The sequence below is a fragment of the Nanorana parkeri genome, unplaced genomic scaffold (assembly GCF_000935625.1).
Source record: "Nanorana parkeri isolate BGI_ZX_2015 unplaced genomic scaffold, ASM93562v1 scaffold630, whole genome shotgun sequence".
NCBI lineage: Eukaryota > Metazoa > Chordata > Amphibia > Anura > Dicroglossidae > Nanorana > Nanorana parkeri.
Genome location: NW_017306898.1, coordinates 398,582 through 416,071, shown reverse-complemented (window position 1 = coordinate 416,071; position 17,490 = coordinate 398,582). Strand labels below are relative to the sequence as shown.

Here is a 17,490-nt window from a genome sequence, read left to right as displayed (position 1 = left end):
ATAATTCTTCTTTAATATCACAGGGTGTCAGTTGGAGCCATGATGTGTCTGTGCCCGCCTGTGCCCGCCCCTCCCCCGCATCATCATGGATGAACCCTCCTGTTGCATCATGGGAATTGAGCTTTTGGGGTTCCTGGCTCAAACCTGCACAGTTACAAAAGTGGCCACACACGTCCCAACATCTTCAATTCTTCCATATACAGATGACTGTTAGCGCCAAAGAATTGGGTGCTGTTCTCTTCAAATGACACACGGGTGGGCAAACTCCGGCCTTCCAGCTGTGGTGAAACTGCACATCCCATCAAGCCTCTGCCTCTGGAAGTCATGCCTGTGGCTGTAGGAATCTTGCAATGCCTAATGGCATTGCAGCTGGAGGGCCAGAGTTTACCCGCCCCTATATATAACATTGTTATGCAATTAAGTGCAAATAATACATCAGATAGACCTACGTCCTACCAGCGGATCTGTCCCTGGTGACTTCTCTCACCTATGACCTCACTCCCTCCATGTGGCTGTGTCTCTGCTTGTCCCTTGCTAGTCATAAGTGTTGCGAGGGAGAGAATTCCATTGGGTGGATGTGCCGGTTCCTTTATGGAGAACCTGCTGCTGACGAGGTGTCCCTAGCAGCAGAATCGGCAGGCTTATACATTGGACAAAGCCATTTAATGGGTACAAAGAAACTACTGCTTGTGACTGGAGGAATGTTAAAGCTGAACTCCAAGCAGATATCAAAAAAGCCAAATGAATGCTGCTTTGTTACCATTAATACATCAAATAATGTGTTTTTTAAATGCAAGTGGTATTAAAACCTAAATTTCACCTGTGCTTGGCATATTGTAGTCCCATACAGCAGAGCTGAGACTGGGAGAGTGAGAAGCAGCACAAGGATTTGGTCAGTTCATGTGCTGATAAGAAGCATGCTGATAGGAGGTGAGAACAGAGAAGCAAAGTGGTGAGGTCGTGCTCATCACTGTGCTGCTTCTTGTTTCCCTGTCTGGTGATAGCCCAGGACGAGATGGGCTCGGAGGTAAAGGGTTGAATAATGCTGGACATCAGACAGAGGACATCCAGTGGCAGAAATGAGTACTGCAGTTGAAATCTCTGCACTGAGAATGAACATTTTGTGATTTTATCTTTTAATGTTCTATTCATTTGTATCTTGTTATTTTTAGTTCTGTGTTAAAATTGGCACTGGCATGGAATATGATTTTTACCAATGATTCACCCCCACTGGCCTCTTCCCAAAACCACAGTTTGGCATGGAGGCCTTTTATATGGTCAATCTTCCTGACACTATAAGGAAAAAATACCAATTCCAGTTTAAAGATTTCTCACCGACAAACTGGCATTACTGGAAACCATTTCCCTTTCACATTTTCGGGAAGTCATTTCCGCGAGCTTATTCCTGTCGAGCAAAACGCTCCAAACATGCAAATGCTTCCCTTTGCATATGCAAATGACCTTACTTATCAACATAACGAATAAACAGGCCCTAAGCAGCACAACATGGCCGCTCGCATTGAGCGTTACTTTCGTCAGCCACGATGTCCTTTTTTTTTTTGGGGCTGTCCTCGGTGGCTTGGCTGGCATACGAAAAGAGCGCGGTGACCTCAATTGCGTCATGTGCATATGTCCATCATTCCCGTGGGATTTGCGGACTGTATCTGAAACTGAGGCATGTACGACCGTAAGGACTTCTTGACGAGATCTCGCTGGCTGTAGTCCATGTTGATAAATTCCGATGACTCGTCGTGGCTGAAGTTGATGGTCCCGTAGGAGACGTCTTCCTGGATGTGATAGGTCATTAAGGGATTTTCGGAGAAGTAATCGCTGACCTCGTCGTCGTTTTGAATGGACCCCAGCCCCACGTAGTAGAGGTTCTTCTCCGGGCTGTCGCCTTCGAAGCTTTGCTCAGACGGCTCTGAAAACCCCTCGGAAGACACCGTGGAATTAGAAGACATTTTGCCCGGCTGTTTCGCCTGTAGCCCCGCCATGAGCAAAAATGTTGGGTTGTCGCCGTCCAGGTTCCTGATGGCGGCTGAATTGGCCCGCAAAAAACCTCCGTCGCAGGAGCTGACGCTCAGTTTCCTCCCGTTGATACCCGGCTTGCTTTGCTGGGGGTTGCTTAAGATTGTGGCGTATTTGACGCTGGATTGGCAGGGGCTCCCGCCGTACATGGCGGTCTCGCGGTTGTCCGCGTAGCTGCAGCTGCTGCTGAAGTGGCTAGTGGCACACGCGGAGTCGCGGTCGTCCATCAGCTTCCCAACTATGGAGACGTCATCGGTTTCCTTCTCCCAGGCTTTCACAATATTGAGGTTTTCGAAAATGGCTTCTGGTTCCAGGATTAAGGGGAAACTGTGCGCCAGGTGGTCGCGATGCTTGGTAAAAAGGTTTTCTAGTGTATCTGGCTGGACAAAACAAAAAAACAATCACTTATTTTGAGTAAGTCTCTTAATACCCTCAGACGATGGCTGTTCTTTACGTGCTGCGATATATAACGGGATTAGAGAAGAGCAGTGCGGATTTTAGGTGGATGGCCTGTGTTTGCAGTTGGAGCTGATTTTAGTAAGCGATTCTGCTGAATGCACTCAGAAGACTCATTCTGAAAACAAACCTGAAGCCATTATAACAAACAAATGACTCTTTACTCCGGTTCTGAATTAAAAATAATACTTGAATGGCCAGTCCACCCAAATGTGATTTTCGAGTCACAGGCAGAGCCTGGAGGGCTAAGTCACATACTCAATGAGATCTCCATGCCTGCGAACTTGCCAGAATGACCTGGCGGTGCCGGTGTTCTATCGAAAGCTTTAACTCATCGAAATCTCCAACTACCTCACTTCCGGTGCTCAGAAAGACTGGAGCTCTGTACAGTTGCAGTGCGCATAGCCAGGGCCGGTGCTAGGATTTTTGCCTACACAGGCAAAGGTGCATTTTTGCCCTGTTTTTTCCGCCTTGCGGTAGCGCCGGGCTTACGCATAGCAGTTTCAGAATACTCGTCGTGTTTGCCACCTGCTGAATATTGTTAAAATGCACCTGTACAGAGCTCTGTCGCTCTTAGTGTTTTGCAGTCTAATGCCGTCTGGTCCAAATCTCTAACTTGCAAGTGAGGTAGTTGGAGATTTCGACGAGTTGGAGCTCTCGACAGAACACCGGAATGAACCGGCAATGCCGGAATGTCGAGCCAGTTGCCGGATCATTGCTAAAATGAGTGAAAGCTCATGTTCGTAAACATGCTCAGTGTGCATGACATTATTTTGTTGCCCGTCTGACGATGGTGGAAGTGATATGGATTTGAGGGTCCCAGGATCGGGTATCTGCTGGAACTCCTCCGCTTGGTATTCCTACACACACTGTACCTGTACTGGCACCATCTTTCCCCAGGCTCCAGCTTCTTCTTCCTAGGGCCCAGGTGCATTGTTTCTGCTGCGGGGGCATCCTACGGAGCTGGGAGCAAGGGGACCAGCCAGGAGTCGAGCATCACAAGTACTTCCCCTCCTGCCCCTGTATGCTAGGCAGGAATTTGGGCAATTTCTTCCTAGCAGGGGCCACAGACTAGGTGGGCAGGCAGATCCTGGTCTAGTTGCATAGCCTACATTAGAATGAGGATGACAACTGGCAGGTGGTGTACCCCTAAATACTTTAGGAGAGGTAGAGACTGAGAACTTTCCACAATTCGCCCCAATACACTGGGCTGAGCCCAGAGCAACCTGGTAAGGGCTAGCTTCTCATATATTGGTATGTAAAGGGAGTACTGGGGGGTGCTGTGTACTGGGGGATTCCCAAGCATGACCTAACATCTGCCACCCATTCAGTGCTAAAAAAATAGTGCTGTGCTAAGCAATAGTGGTGTTCACTGCATGCGGGTCTATATTTCCGTACTTTGCTTCACTAACCACAACCTTTAACAGATAATAACACTTACATAGAAGCATGATAGTGCTCAGGTCACTCATACTACCAATTGTTTTGCACACTTTGGCCACAATCACCATTCGGAATGCCATGCAATGTGTGCTCCAATTGGCCCCACCCACCACTCTGCCCCCAGTTTCAGGAATTATATTTTTCATAAGCTCCCAGGTATGGAGAGCTCCCTGCTGTAATTCCCGGCTCGGTCCGCTCCTCTGCTCCGTGGGCGGGTGCAATAGCCAGCCTGCTATTGGATATTGCAATTTGAAATAGCCAATAGCAGGCTAGCTATTGATCCCCGTTGTTTACATTCTGCTGCCGAGTAGGAGGCCATCACAATGGGCACAGCGCGGATGGTTGGCCATTGTTTTAGAGGGTGCTAGTTCACATCTGTGCGTTACGCTGCCATGCACTTTTTAGTATGCATTGAGCCATGTTTAGGACATATTGAGGTCGGACAATGGCAGCATATGGTTGCTGATAATGCATAAAAACACACACAGAAAGCGATGAGTCCAGCATTAGTCATCAACAATGTGGAAGGAAAGTACTCAGTGGCTGGGACAAGCTCACCTTTTGGAAGTTGACACCTTGAGCCCAGGAGCAGTATTTGGGGTTCGGTACATCCTTCCAGAACAGCCTCTTCATCCTGGAATAAACAAGATAAACATCATTCAGGGTCCTCTGACAATATGGGGATAGCGTTATACACTGCGGTCTGAAGGACAGCTCCTCTGTGATTCTACAAACGCACCTAAGGTTAACAATGATGAAGATCCCCTTTAAGAATATTTTTTTTCATCTGTGAAATACTATTTTGTACACTGTATAGACTGTTTCGCTAACATGTATTTATTGCATATATTCACGTGATGCAGGGGCGTAACTAGAAATCACAGGGCCACATATGGGGCCCCTTTGATCTCTAGTTACACCTTTTGCAGAGCCCAATTGAGATCCCACACAGCCCACCTGAGGGTGAGCCTGCAGAACCCACCATAGACTCTCTAAGGTGGGCTCTGCAGGATCACCCTCAGGTGGGCTGGTCACACTCCTTACCTGTCCGCCTCCTCTTCCTCCACCATCAGTGATGAGCCCCGCCTCCTCCGCCCATACCCTCCCCCGTCGCCAGGCCCCGCCTCCTCCTCTGATGCCAACCCCAGGACCCGCCTCCTCCCCCACTGCCGGGTCCAGCCTGCTCCACCGCCGCTGCTGGCTCTCACTGACTCTGTGGAGAGGAACGCACCGTTGCACAGATCAATGTCAGTGATCTGAACAGCGGCACATTCTTCTTGACAGCCGCCGGTGACAGCCAGCAGCGTGAGATGCCATTGCGACCCAGGCGACACGCAGGGGATCAGGAATGTCCTGGCCGGGGCCCCCCTGTGCCCCGGGCCCCTTAGCGGCTGCCTGGGTCGCTATGGTGATTGTTACGCCACTGACGTGATGGTATAGGTGATTGATGCACAGTCTATACACCTGATGCACACTCTAAGGCCCCATTCACACTGAGCGATTCGCAAATCTGATCAAAAATGCTTGCACTGAGCAAGCTAGAATCGCGGCAAAATCCGCTCCAAAAAGGGTCTCGCTGTAGCGACACACGACCCGCGACAGCGACGGACAGAGCCCCATTTCCATGCATTGGAGAGCGATATCGCGGGAATTACCACGCGATAAATCGCTCAGTGTGAATGTGGCCTAAGGGTTAATACCTTTTAGCACAGCACACTTGATGTTATAGGTGATTGATGCACAGTGCATACACTTGATACATATTTAAGGGTTAATACCTTTTAGCACAGCTGCACAGTCCACACGGGGAGGTTTGTTATCCTAAAGCGCAGATTATTATTGGATTCATATACAGTACTACTGAATGATATTCATATTTTAGCAGTGTATTTAGCTCTGATGGTTGGAGTGTTGCCTTAAACTTTATGTTCACATCAGTTAATAAAAGATGACATTTACCTTTGATGCGATATTGCCAGAGTTATCACCAGCAGAAAGGACGTTGCCGTTATTACAGGTAATATTACATATATGCCGGCATTATTACGCATCTCATCAGGTTCCTCTGAAAATACAAAGTGAAAATAATCAGACTAAAAGAAAAAAAAATCATCACGACAAACACTTTATATTGCAGTACATGTGAATTGACATTCCCTCTCCTTCACTGCCAATAAATAAACGATACCTGTGAATTTATTTCCTGCAGCTCCACATTTGGAGACTTCGGACAGAGCCGGATTTCCCACAAGGCCAACCAAGGCCTGGCCTCGGGGCAGCAGGGAGTAGAGGGGCAGCAGGGGTGTGGAATTCCTATCTCCTGATGCCCGGGACATGCAGTTCTGGGGCTTCTTGGGGCAGCAGAGAGAGTAAATCCGGCCCTGACTGCAGAGTATTATCAATAAATTAGAAGAAACCTGTAACAAGAGAAATGTGTAGGCTGAAATCTCTGACCTCCATCTCTGCAAATGTTAGTTGTCTGACTTTGATGGTATACTAATCGCATACGTAGTAGAATCTATAACCTGGAACAAGTATAGAGACTGGAAGCGCTGACTTTCTAATCTGCATGCTTGTTCCAAGTCAGTTAAAGTTGTAAAGCTAAAAGCAGGCAGACAGAGGCATAGCTCCACATACAGGAACGTCAAGACGGGAGACATAGCCCCACATACGGTAACCACATGACAGGAGACTTAGCTGCTCATATAGTAACATCATAACAGAAGACACAGCTCCAAATAGGGTAACCACATTATGAGAGCTGAAGCTCCACAAAAAGTAGCCACATGATGGGAGACCCAGGTCAACATACGGTAACCATATGATAGGATACCTAGCTCATCATGCAGTAACCACATGACAGAAGCGGTAGCTCCCTATACAGCAGGGTTGCCCACAATTTTTGTGTTAAGATCTACTTTTCAAATGGCGAGCTACATGAGATCTACCAACGAAAAAAAACCTCCCTCGCTCTCTCTCCTGGCTGTCTCTCCTTGCTCATCCTCCTGGCTGTCCTTCCTCTCTCCTAGCTATCTTTCCTTCGCTCGCTCTCTCCTGGCTGTCATTCCTCGTTTTCTCTCCTGGCTGTCTCTCTTTGCTCTTTTGGCTGTCTCTCCTTGCTCTCTCCTCTGGCTGTCTCTCCTTGCTCTCTCCCCTGGCTTTCCCTCGTCTCTCTCTCTCTCTCTCTCCTGGCTGTCTCTCCTCTCTCTCTTTCCTGGCTGTCTCTCCTCGCTCTCTCTCTGCTCACCTTGCTGTATTTTGCAAACAGTGTGGTGCAACAGGCTGTGTAAACTAATATTCTTTGATGTAATACATAGCACTTCAACCACCAGTACCCACCAGAAAGGTGTCAGGGAGCTTGGCTCAGCAGACTCCGGCTAATAGGTAATCATGTGTGCACAGCTAAATAAATATACCAAAATGGAATAAAGGGGCCGCCATTCACACCCATCGTGATCTACCAGCATCAGCTTTGAGAGCTACTGCAAGATCACCATCTACCTAATGGGCACCCCTGCCATACAGTAACCACATGTTTGGATACTTAGATCATCATATGGTAACCACATGACAGGAGACTGAGCTCCTCATACAGTAACCACATGACAAAAGACGTAGCTCCTCATATGGTAACCACATGGCAGAAGACGTAGCTCCTCATATGGTAACCACATGACAGGAGACCGAGCTCCTTATACAGTAATCACATGGCAGAAGACGTAGCTCCTCATATGGTAACCACATGACAAAAGACGTAGCTCCTCATATGGTAACCACATGACAGGAGATTGAGCTCCTCTTACAGTAACCACATGATGGAAGACGTAGTTCCACATAAAGTAACAACATGGTGAGAGCTTAAGCTCCACATACAGTAGTCACATGACAGAACATGTAGTTCCACATGAAGTAATAACATGACGAGAGCCATAGCCCCATGTACGGTAACCTAACCACATTGCGGGAAACGTAGCTCTACATACCGCGGTAACGTAACCGCATGACGGGAGACTGAGCTCCTCATACAGTAAGCACCTGACAGAAGCTTTAGCTCCATATACAGTAACCACGTGATGGAAGACATAGCTCCAACGTGTGACAAGAGAACTATGTGACAGGATGTATCTCCACATACAGGAACTACATGATGGGAAAGGTAGCTTCACATACAGGAACTATGTGACCTCGGGCAAAACTCCAGACAAAATAAGATAGAAATCATTCTCCCACTTTCAAAAATAGCAAAGCCAACTTTTTCTGCAATATTTTCCTTCAGTTCAGTAATTTCCCCTTCAGAGCTTTTATTTCTACCATTAAATGTCCTAAACATCATTCCATACACTTCCTCTAAGCCCAGGTCACCCTGGACCCATCCCATTCAGTGACTGGACAGTGAAATAAGAAGCAGCACAATAATGAGCTCATCTCTCTGTCTCTCTGCTTTATCTTCCTATCAACATGCTCCTTGTCAGTACATGAACTGATTGGTTCCTTGTGCTGCTTCTTTTTCTCACACCCCAGCCCTGCTGTACATAGGCTGCAAGAATGGCAGATAACAGGTCAGATTCAGATACTTCCACTGATTGCATATAAAAAAACCACACACATTTACATGCTCCCCGCAGGGATTCCCCCCTCTCCGATCCTCCAGCGCTGACTAGAGGAACGGATGGGGGAAGGGGCGGGTACAGCTGGCTCTGCTTCTAGATAGGCAGAGCCAGCTGTCACTCACGCAGCTGGGTGGATCTCGACAGCCATACTGTGGTCTTAGTGGTCTTAGTATACCGCGAGCTGTACTGAGCTTTGGGTCATGGAAGGACGCTAGTATATGTCCTCCCGTGACCCTTAAGAGAACTATGGGGAAAAACACTTAACCTATAGTTCTCTTTTAATGATGTATTATTGATAACAGAGCTGCATTCATTTGTGTCTTTGATATCTCCCTGGTGTCCATCTTTTCTTTTACCTTTAGAAAGTTCATAGGTGATTTTTGGTCTTCCGGCACCTTCCAGAAACACTGGAGTCAGGCTGAATTGGTATTTCTCAATGGTGAAAAAATGGTCTGTAAAAAAGAGTGACGGCGTCATTCTGGGAAAGGAGAAATGAAATCACAGTTTCTCTTAGAAGCTTCCATTCAGTGGCGTAACAACCGGGGGTGCAGCAGGGGCGCGGGCACCGGGCGAAAAGTGATAAATACCCAGCGCACACGAGACGCATCGCGTAGGTTCTTCCATTCCAAGACGAGCTCGAGGACATTGTGCTCCGTCGGGAGCAAACTCCACACCGCCACCACACTTTTGTTCAATGGGTGCACCTCCAGCGATTCCACTGCCTGCACTTGAAAGGAGAACACACAACTTGTTTAAAGTTGGAGAGTTGTATTTTAATTAAAGTGTTTTTTTTAGTTTTAGATCGTGTAGGGGACGTGAGGGGAAAGCCCCATCTTAGGCCCCATTCACATTGAGCGATTTATCGCGCGATTTTTGCAGCGATATCGCTCATATTTCCGCGCTAAATCGCTCTATGTAGCTTCACCAATACATTTCAATGTAGCTGTTCACATCTCGTCGCTCAATGTCGCTCAATATCGCTCAATATCGCTTGGAGCTCATCGCTGGTAGCTTGTCGCTTCTACATGACCCTTTTTTAGAGCGATTTTGAGCGATATTGCTCCTGATTGCATACAGCCCAATAGGAAGATGTTGCGCGATGTCGCGCGACACGTCGCTCAATGTCGCTCAATGTCGCTCAAAGTCGCGCAATTTCCATGTCGCTCAGTGTGAATGGGGTCTTAGACAGTTGTCACCAGAACAGGTACCCCCAATGAAAGATTTCCCGCCACCTGTTTATAACTATAAAATCTTGTATTTCCTATCACCTACTGTCTCAGTCACGGTCACAGCCGCCACCGGGACAAATCCTCCGGTAGACCCTTTTTGCACCCAGGGCTGGATTTACTCTCTCTGCTGCGCCAAGGCCAGGTTCCTCAATACGCCCCCTACCTTCCACCCCCCCCCCCCCCACCCCAAATGAGCAACACCCAGCCACCACCAATGTTCCTCAATGCGCCCACCCTACCCCCACCCAATGGAGAATGGCAAACCTGCAGACTGCATACAAGTGTTCACGGGTGACATCTCCGAGATCAGTTGTGCATAACAAGCGGCGGCTTCCTCGCTGTACATTTAGCTCTGCTTGCTCAAAGCAGGGCTAAATGTAGAAAACAACTACCTTCCTGGCGCCCTGAAGTGCATGTCCTGGGTGTCGGGAGACAGGAATTCCATACCCCTGCTGCCCCTCTACTCCATGCTGCCCCAAGGCCTGGCCTTGGTTGGCCTAGTGGGAAATCTGGCCCTGTTTGCACCCGCTGCCTGCTGAAGTGCCCAAGGCAGCCGCATCCAAGCCAGGGATAGACTGGTAACCTTTGGCCTGGGAGGGAACCCACTAACCTTTTGATGGTAGGGCTAGGCTAAACAAAGTGTACCATGAAAAGTGTGCCATTGTGCCACACTGATTGGTAAGCATGGTAAAATTGGGTGTGCCTAAAGAATGTGGTTTATTGTGACACACCTATTCACATCTTCCTACACTAGCTTCCTTTGTGGCTCTTGGAATTCCATCATGTGGGATCTCAGAGCCGCATAGTAAGGTGGTGCTGGAAACAGGTATCAACAGGTGAAACTCGAATAATTAGAATATCGTGCAAAGTTCATTTATTTCACTAATGCAACTTAAAAGGTGAAACTAATATATGAGATAGACTCATTACATGCAAAGCAAGATAATTCAAGCCGTGATTTGTCATAACTGTGATGATTATGGCTTACAGCTCATGAAAACCCCAAGAACCCCAAATCCACAACCTCAGAAAAGTAGATTATTACATGCAATCAATAAAACAACGATTGTACATAGAACAATATCGGACCTCTGAAAAGTACAAGCATGCATATGTACTCAGTACTTGGTTTGGGCCCCTTTTGCAGCACTTACTGCAATTACTTTTGCACGATATTCTAATTATTCGAGTTTCACCTGTATATAATGCCCAGCATGTGCCTCCGACTGTGGGTCTTGCTCTGACTGATGTCTGAATGATGAGACATCTCCATTCAGAGCCACCAGCCTGGCCGAGGAGGGAAAGGCCACCCTGCCCCCAGTCCAGTCCTCCCCTGGCCCTAGTGAGGACTGGTAAGAATGGTTATTCAGTCACATAGGGTAAGAGAAGTGAAGGACCATGGAGTTAACCCAATAAACAGCAACTATTTTCAGCTCTCTTGGATATAGAGACATTTATTTGTATCAAACACTAAGGCCTCTTTCACACAGGCGGTCCAATTGGGTCCATCTGTCTATTCTTTCTGCCCAATGCTAGTCTATGGGCAACTGGGTATAAACGGACGGGCGTCTGTTTATACTCCATAACCCCCCAACTCCGGCCAGGTCTGGAAAAACAAAAGGAACAGAGTTTTATTTCACCGGGCCTGATTGTGCCGTATCGGGGGTAATCTGATGTAAATGGATACATGTCCGTTTGCATCTGACTCCCCATAGACCAACATGGGGTCTGGCAGTTTAAGCTCTTTCCTCCATGGAGAAAAAAACTGGATGGACATGGATGTCAAGTGGTGGCATCCAATCCGTACTGCTCCGGTCAGGAGGGGATCCGTGCACGGCTCCCCTCCTGATCAGCCCGCGTGAAAGGGGCCTAGCACTCGTTGTTAATATTATTTACATCAACTTGTTATAATTACATATATATATAGATACAAGTTAGTAAATAGATCATGGTTTTCCCTTTATCTTTTTCTTTAAGGTTTACCTGTGCTCATTCTCTGCGACAGCAATACATTTCGGTTCATACTTGAATGACCAAGAGCATTGTGTGCTCGGACGGTGACAGTAACATCATTATTCTGAAGAGTAAATGTGTAGTTTGTGGAGTTCCCAACATATCTTGATGAGATAACTTCGTGGGATATTTCTGATAACACTTCATATTCCACAGGACCGCACAGGAAGGGTTCCTTCACTGGCTGCAATAAACATCAATGCTTATTAAAAAAGCGTAACGGCCAGTGCCCACCACATTTAATGAATACTGTGTATGTAAACATGTGCCTGATTTGACTCATGATACATAACTCAAAGCTTTTAGAGCTCTACCCTCCTCTTCTAGGTCCAAAAAGTATGGAGTAAAAAACAGAAAACACAACACAGGGTAATAGAAGTGAGCCAGATAATAAGCGGAGCGGAGAAGTGGTCTTTGAAATAGGGAAGGGGTTCAGCTTAGGGTATGTGTTCAAGGATATCCTAAAATGCATAAACAGAGATTGAAGGACAAGGCAAGGTGTTTTAGTTTGATCCTTCTGTGATTAGTCTTGAATTCTTTTTTAAACACTTAGAGGTATAGTTATATACAATTTGCAGGGCCCTTCTCCCTGTGAACATCTGTGAACATTCATAGTGTACAAATAACTACACAATCATTCTTAAAATATTTTATTTTCAGGTTGAATGTATTATGATGTAATACTGCATTATGACCAGTAGATGGGGCTGAGGAGCATAGGAAATAAATACTTATGTCTTATGCTCCTTAGCTCCATCTAGTGGCTATAATGCAATGTTAAATCACAATATATTTGACCTGAAAATAAAATATAGTAAGAACCTTTTTTTTGTCATTAATTGCACAAAACAAACCTTCACAGATTTTCGCAGGGTGATGGGACCTGCAAATTGTTAATAAATAGACCTCTTTAAGGCTTCAGTGTACTTTTTTGTAAGACTACGGCCAGCTTCACATCCGAGAGGTCCCGTCTTCTGAATCCTTGGGAAACGTGCGCTAGTGCGCATATGCTCGCAATGTAACGTACGGGCAAGGACGCGCTGATGGCCGTGCACAGGATGTGACAATCTTTCCTTGATGGATGAGCCTATATAATCCAGTCTGCCTTACAGACCATTGCTGAATGGTCTTTCAGCTTGTCTGTGTGAACCTGTTACTCTGCCCGTCGGCTTGCTCCTTGTGTATTGACCCGGATTGCCTCTGACCTTGCCTGATTGCTGCCTGCACCTGACCCCTGCTTGTTCCTGGATTCTGCCTCTGTCTTCTGCTACTGTACTTCGCTGCCTGCTCGCTGTGACCCTGGGCTTGTCTGACCCGCTCCTGGATCCTGCATCTGGACTATCACGTGGCACGGTGTCGGCACACCTCTTGGCACTTGTGCAACTCTTCTGTCCTCCCACTCCCTGTTTCCACTCTCAGGAAAGCGCAAGGGAGGCCTCCTCAGCTATTCGGTCTTCTACCAGGTACGTGATAACTACTCACTAAGCAAAACTGTAGAAGATCATCTGATATGTGGCAATTTCGACCACTTCAAACCAACTTTCAATAACAGAAACCAAATGGACTAATGCAACCTCCCACAGCTTTCATTCAAACCATAAAGAGATCAAAACTGTTGGTGGAAGGTTGCCTTGATCTGTTTATTTTTTTTGTGATCAAAGGTCTGTAAAAAGTGTTTAAAATTGGCACAAAATTGCCAGCATAGCCAGCATTGGTTTCTACAATAAAGGTACAAAAAAGGCCTTTACTCCCCTTACTATAAAGTAGGGATGCACAGATACTTTTCGAGTACCAGTACAGATACTTGGCATTTTCATGAGAACTACCAGGGTTGCAGCTGGGACTGGGCTCTGGCGCTCCACCACTGTCCTGAAATCATTAGTCTGTATTGTTTTAGAAAAACTGTCACATGACAATAAACAAAAATGTATCAGTACTCGTACTTGTAAGTACTCGGCAAGTACCAGTACTCGTACTCGCAAAACTGGTATCTGTGCATCCCTTTTTTTATATTTATAAAAACAAAATCATACATTAAAACAGAGATGTGCAAATCCCAGGAGCTCCGTGTGCTCCTTACAAATGGCAGCTGCCTCCTAATTTTTGAATTTTTCTCTAGTGTAGTCTTGGAGCTCAAAAGTATCGGTACATGTACTCGTACTTGTACCGAGTACTGTACTTGGTATCTGTGCAACCCTACTATAAAGAACAAGCCATGGTACAGGAGCCAATGTTTGGTCCCCTGATCAAGCTGTCATCCAAAACTGATGTTTCCTGGGGACAGTTGAAGAAAACAAAGATACCCCATTTAATCTGTAACTAAAGGCCACATATGGCCTATAGAAAAACATGACATTTATTGGGCTTTCTAAATAATCACAGAAATACTGTCTTGTCAATTTATTAGGAACGTTTGGAGCTTCTAAGGTAAACCATGTAGGCAGCCATCTAATGGACTGAGCCTACATCCATGAGGATGAAGCCTTTCAGATGGCCAGGAACCTGTGACCTCACAATGGCCATTCCCATCCACGCAGCTCAATGAGACAGCAAAATAAATGCCAACCCAGTTACTCCCACTGGCCCCGACATGTACTGTACTCCTCCATCTCTAACTATTGTAAAAGAAGGATTGTGTGTAGTGTACTGAACACGGAAAATAAGCATTACAGTCATTTGGAATGTGACCAACATTCTAAATAGAAACCTTCTATGGCAAAACAAGCAAATGTTTTACTTATCATACATGTTACACTTAAGTGTTTCCCTGCCATATTAATGTAATATTGTCTCCTTTCTGTAGATTATTATTTTGCATTATTCTCCAAAATTCTGGCCCCTTTACAGGTGCTGGAAGATACATAAAAGTGAGTGTCATTATTTAAAAATTCAATTTCTTTGCCCCTTTTTAGTAAAAAAAAAATAATATATATATATATATATCCAGTACCCCGGTACATTCAAACCTCTGCAGCGGACTTGAATGATGTATGATTCACAGGCGTCCACTTCTTCTATGGTGATCGATTCATTGACATATATATCTAGAACCTGGAAAATGTAATGCATTGTTGGGTATGGTTTATGTAACACTGATGGTCTACTATAAAAAAAATATATTCAATATGTTCATATGAAGGTAGGGCAGTCCAATATTGGCTTCTTAAAGTGACACTAAACTAAGGAGTTAAATCTTAAAAACACATTCAAGTACCATAACTAATAACAACATTGTATCTTATTTGTGTATCACTCGGCTGTAGATCCTCCAATCATCTCTGAATTGGTGCCGACACTGTCCTTCCTTCTGGAGGGGGGCTACTTTTGTTCCCTATGGTCCCGTTGTGTTTTGTAAAGTAGTTACCACTCCAAACTACAATCTCATGTTTAGTTTACTAATTTGTATTGAGATTGTAGTCTATCACGGGAGTGAGCTTGGAGCGGTGACTACTTTACAACACACACAGGGACCATGGGGAACACAAGTATCCCCCCCCTCCAGAAGGAAGGACAGTGTCGGCACCAATTCAGAGATGATTGGAGGATCTACAGCCAAGCGATACACAAATAAGATACATTGTTGTTATTAGTTATGGTACTTGAATAATTGTTTTTATGATTTAACTCCTGAGTTAAATGTCACTTTAATTTTGGTGGACCTATTAAAGGAGAACTATGGGCTCAGGGCTTTTCCCCATAGTTCTCCTAAGAGTCACGGGAGAACACAAACTAGCGTCCTCCCGTCACCCAAAGCTCAGTGTAGCTCGCTGTATACTGAGATGCCGCAGCCAGAACGGATCCCAACATTGCTGTCGAGATCCACCAAGCTGCGTGAGTGACAGCTGGCTCTGCCTATCCAGAGACCGAGCCAGCTGTGCCCGCCCCCTCCCCGTCTGTTCCGCCAGTCAGCGCTGGAGGATCGGACAGGGTAGGGGGGGAATCCCTGCAGGGAGCTGTGAGTGACAGTCACAGCTCTCTGCAGGGATAGATCGAGAAGTGAGCGAGCGACGGTATGTGTTCGCTCACCTCCCGATCTACTGAGCCGACATTTGACAGTTTCATTGTCACAGGTCGGCTCAGATTATGAGGCTGAGTGAAAATCCCTTACCTCATAATTCTCCTTTAATATCCAAATAAAACACCAAATCCATATCCTTGTGAGTTTATAAGTAGCCAAGCTTGGGTCTAACCCGAGTGGTGTGGCCACCTTCTCTTTTGTGATCAGGAATGCTTGACATAAAGTTGAGCTAGCTATGAAGCACTTTGGGGATTAAGAAGCTGGACCTGGGATGGAGGTAGGTGATGTCCCCTCTAGAATTCTTATTATAATAATAATTTAAAAAAAATCATTGGTGTTCTTAAGTATTCAACCAAAACTGATTAATAGACATCGGCCTACCTCTGAAAAGTTCTATGCAAATCATTTTAGGCCAATCAATAAATTGATTTTTTCTTTTTTTATATAGACATCAATGTGTCCAGTGAGGGGAGAATCAAACAATTCAAATCATAAATCACAAATGTCTGGATACTCCCAAAGCCAGGAAGATCTGCTCCTAAATATTCCACCAAATTACATTTTTGGAAGGAAGAACCTCATTGCTGGTTCTTCCACTAGAGAGGTGAATCTGGAAAACATGGAATGAGCTGACAATAAATTTGCCTCAACTATTACTCAGCTCCGCTGTTTCCCCTGAGTATCCCTTTGTGGGGTTTCACCCAATGTGTCCTACAAAATGGTACCTCCGATGGGATTGAAACCAACCAGTACCTTCCATCCACCTTCTGTCTTCTGCAAACGGTATTGAAGCTGGTAGCGCATAAAGTCAAACACAGCGAACCTCGGCCGTGCCCACGTCACCAGTAAATATCCCGTGCCCACTGTCATCTCAGCCTTGATGTTGGATGGGGCATATGGCTTCACTTTAAAAAAACACAAAAATAAATCTTTTATGTTTTTGAACAAAATTAACAGATGTTTTTCTTTTAGTCTTAAAGCTTAAAAAACATTTCTATCTCTCTCCATGTTTATCTCGCAATAGGTTTCCTTAAAGATAATATTACAGGTATGTCCATTTTAAGATGTTGGTAGAAGTCAAACAGATTTTGAAGTGTTAAAGGGGTTTTACAGACCTCAATGAGGGTTCTATTCACGAAGCTGGCGAAGGATCTGGCCGTAGCTTCCGCCGATCCTTCGGCTAGCTTCGGCCTCAGGACCCCTTGGGTCCAATAGCCCGTACAGCTCCCGAACATAGCCGAGCGGCTCAGTCGAGCCGAACGCATATGCATCGGCTCGGCTGAGCCGTGCTGAAAGCCAAAGCTGGCTGAGCAGCCGGCCATTGGAAATCAGCCGTACCAGCCTGAAGTGAATAGCCGAACAGTGTTCGGCTCACTTCACTTCAGGTCGGTCATTCACTCGGCTGCCTACGGCAGCTTAGTGAATAGACCTCTAAGTGTCCCAGCTCATAAACCCTATTGATCGGCTGGGCTGTAGAACTTCCACTTCACACCAGCAGGTGGCAACAAACCAACATGAATGGGAAAGTTTTTGTATCAGGATTTGAAAACATTTTTGCACTTTTCAAAAATGTTTTGTCTTCCCAAATATTCTACATAAAAACTATTTATGCTATTTTTTTTTTATAAATACATCTGTGTGTTTATCTTTACTAGTGTATAATTAAAAGAATGCTTATTGATTTTAATAATAA

The 17,490-nt window shown here is 45.7% G+C and overlaps 1 protein-coding gene across 1 annotated transcript in view; it reads right to left on the bottom strand.

Annotated features, from left to right (window-relative positions):
- Positions 1 to 1,600: 1,600 nt before the first annotated feature.
- The window catches only part of LEPR (leptin receptor), a 34,339-nt gene continuing 18,449 nt past the window's right edge, over positions 1,601 to 17,490 (bottom strand). Inside the window, exons 9-18 of the mRNA XM_018563080.1 lie at positions 16,551 to 16,702; positions 14,719 to 14,830; positions 14,551 to 14,629; positions 12,723 to 12,852; positions 11,750 to 11,963; positions 9,109 to 9,264; positions 8,894 to 8,989; positions 5,887 to 5,992; positions 4,486 to 4,561; positions 1,601 to 2,408 (exon numbers count right to left, since the gene is read on the bottom strand). Coding sequence (XP_018418582.1) covers positions 1,620 to 2,408; positions 4,486 to 4,561; positions 5,887 to 5,992; positions 8,894 to 8,989; positions 9,109 to 9,264; positions 11,750 to 11,963; positions 12,723 to 12,852; positions 14,551 to 14,629; positions 14,719 to 14,830; positions 16,551 to 16,702 — 1,910 coding nt within the window. The 3' untranslated portion in view covers positions 1,601 to 1,619. The remainder of the gene's footprint in view (positions 2,409 to 4,485; positions 4,562 to 5,886; positions 5,993 to 8,893; positions 8,990 to 9,108; positions 9,265 to 11,749; positions 11,964 to 12,722; positions 12,853 to 14,550; positions 14,630 to 14,718; positions 14,831 to 16,550; positions 16,703 to 17,490) is intronic.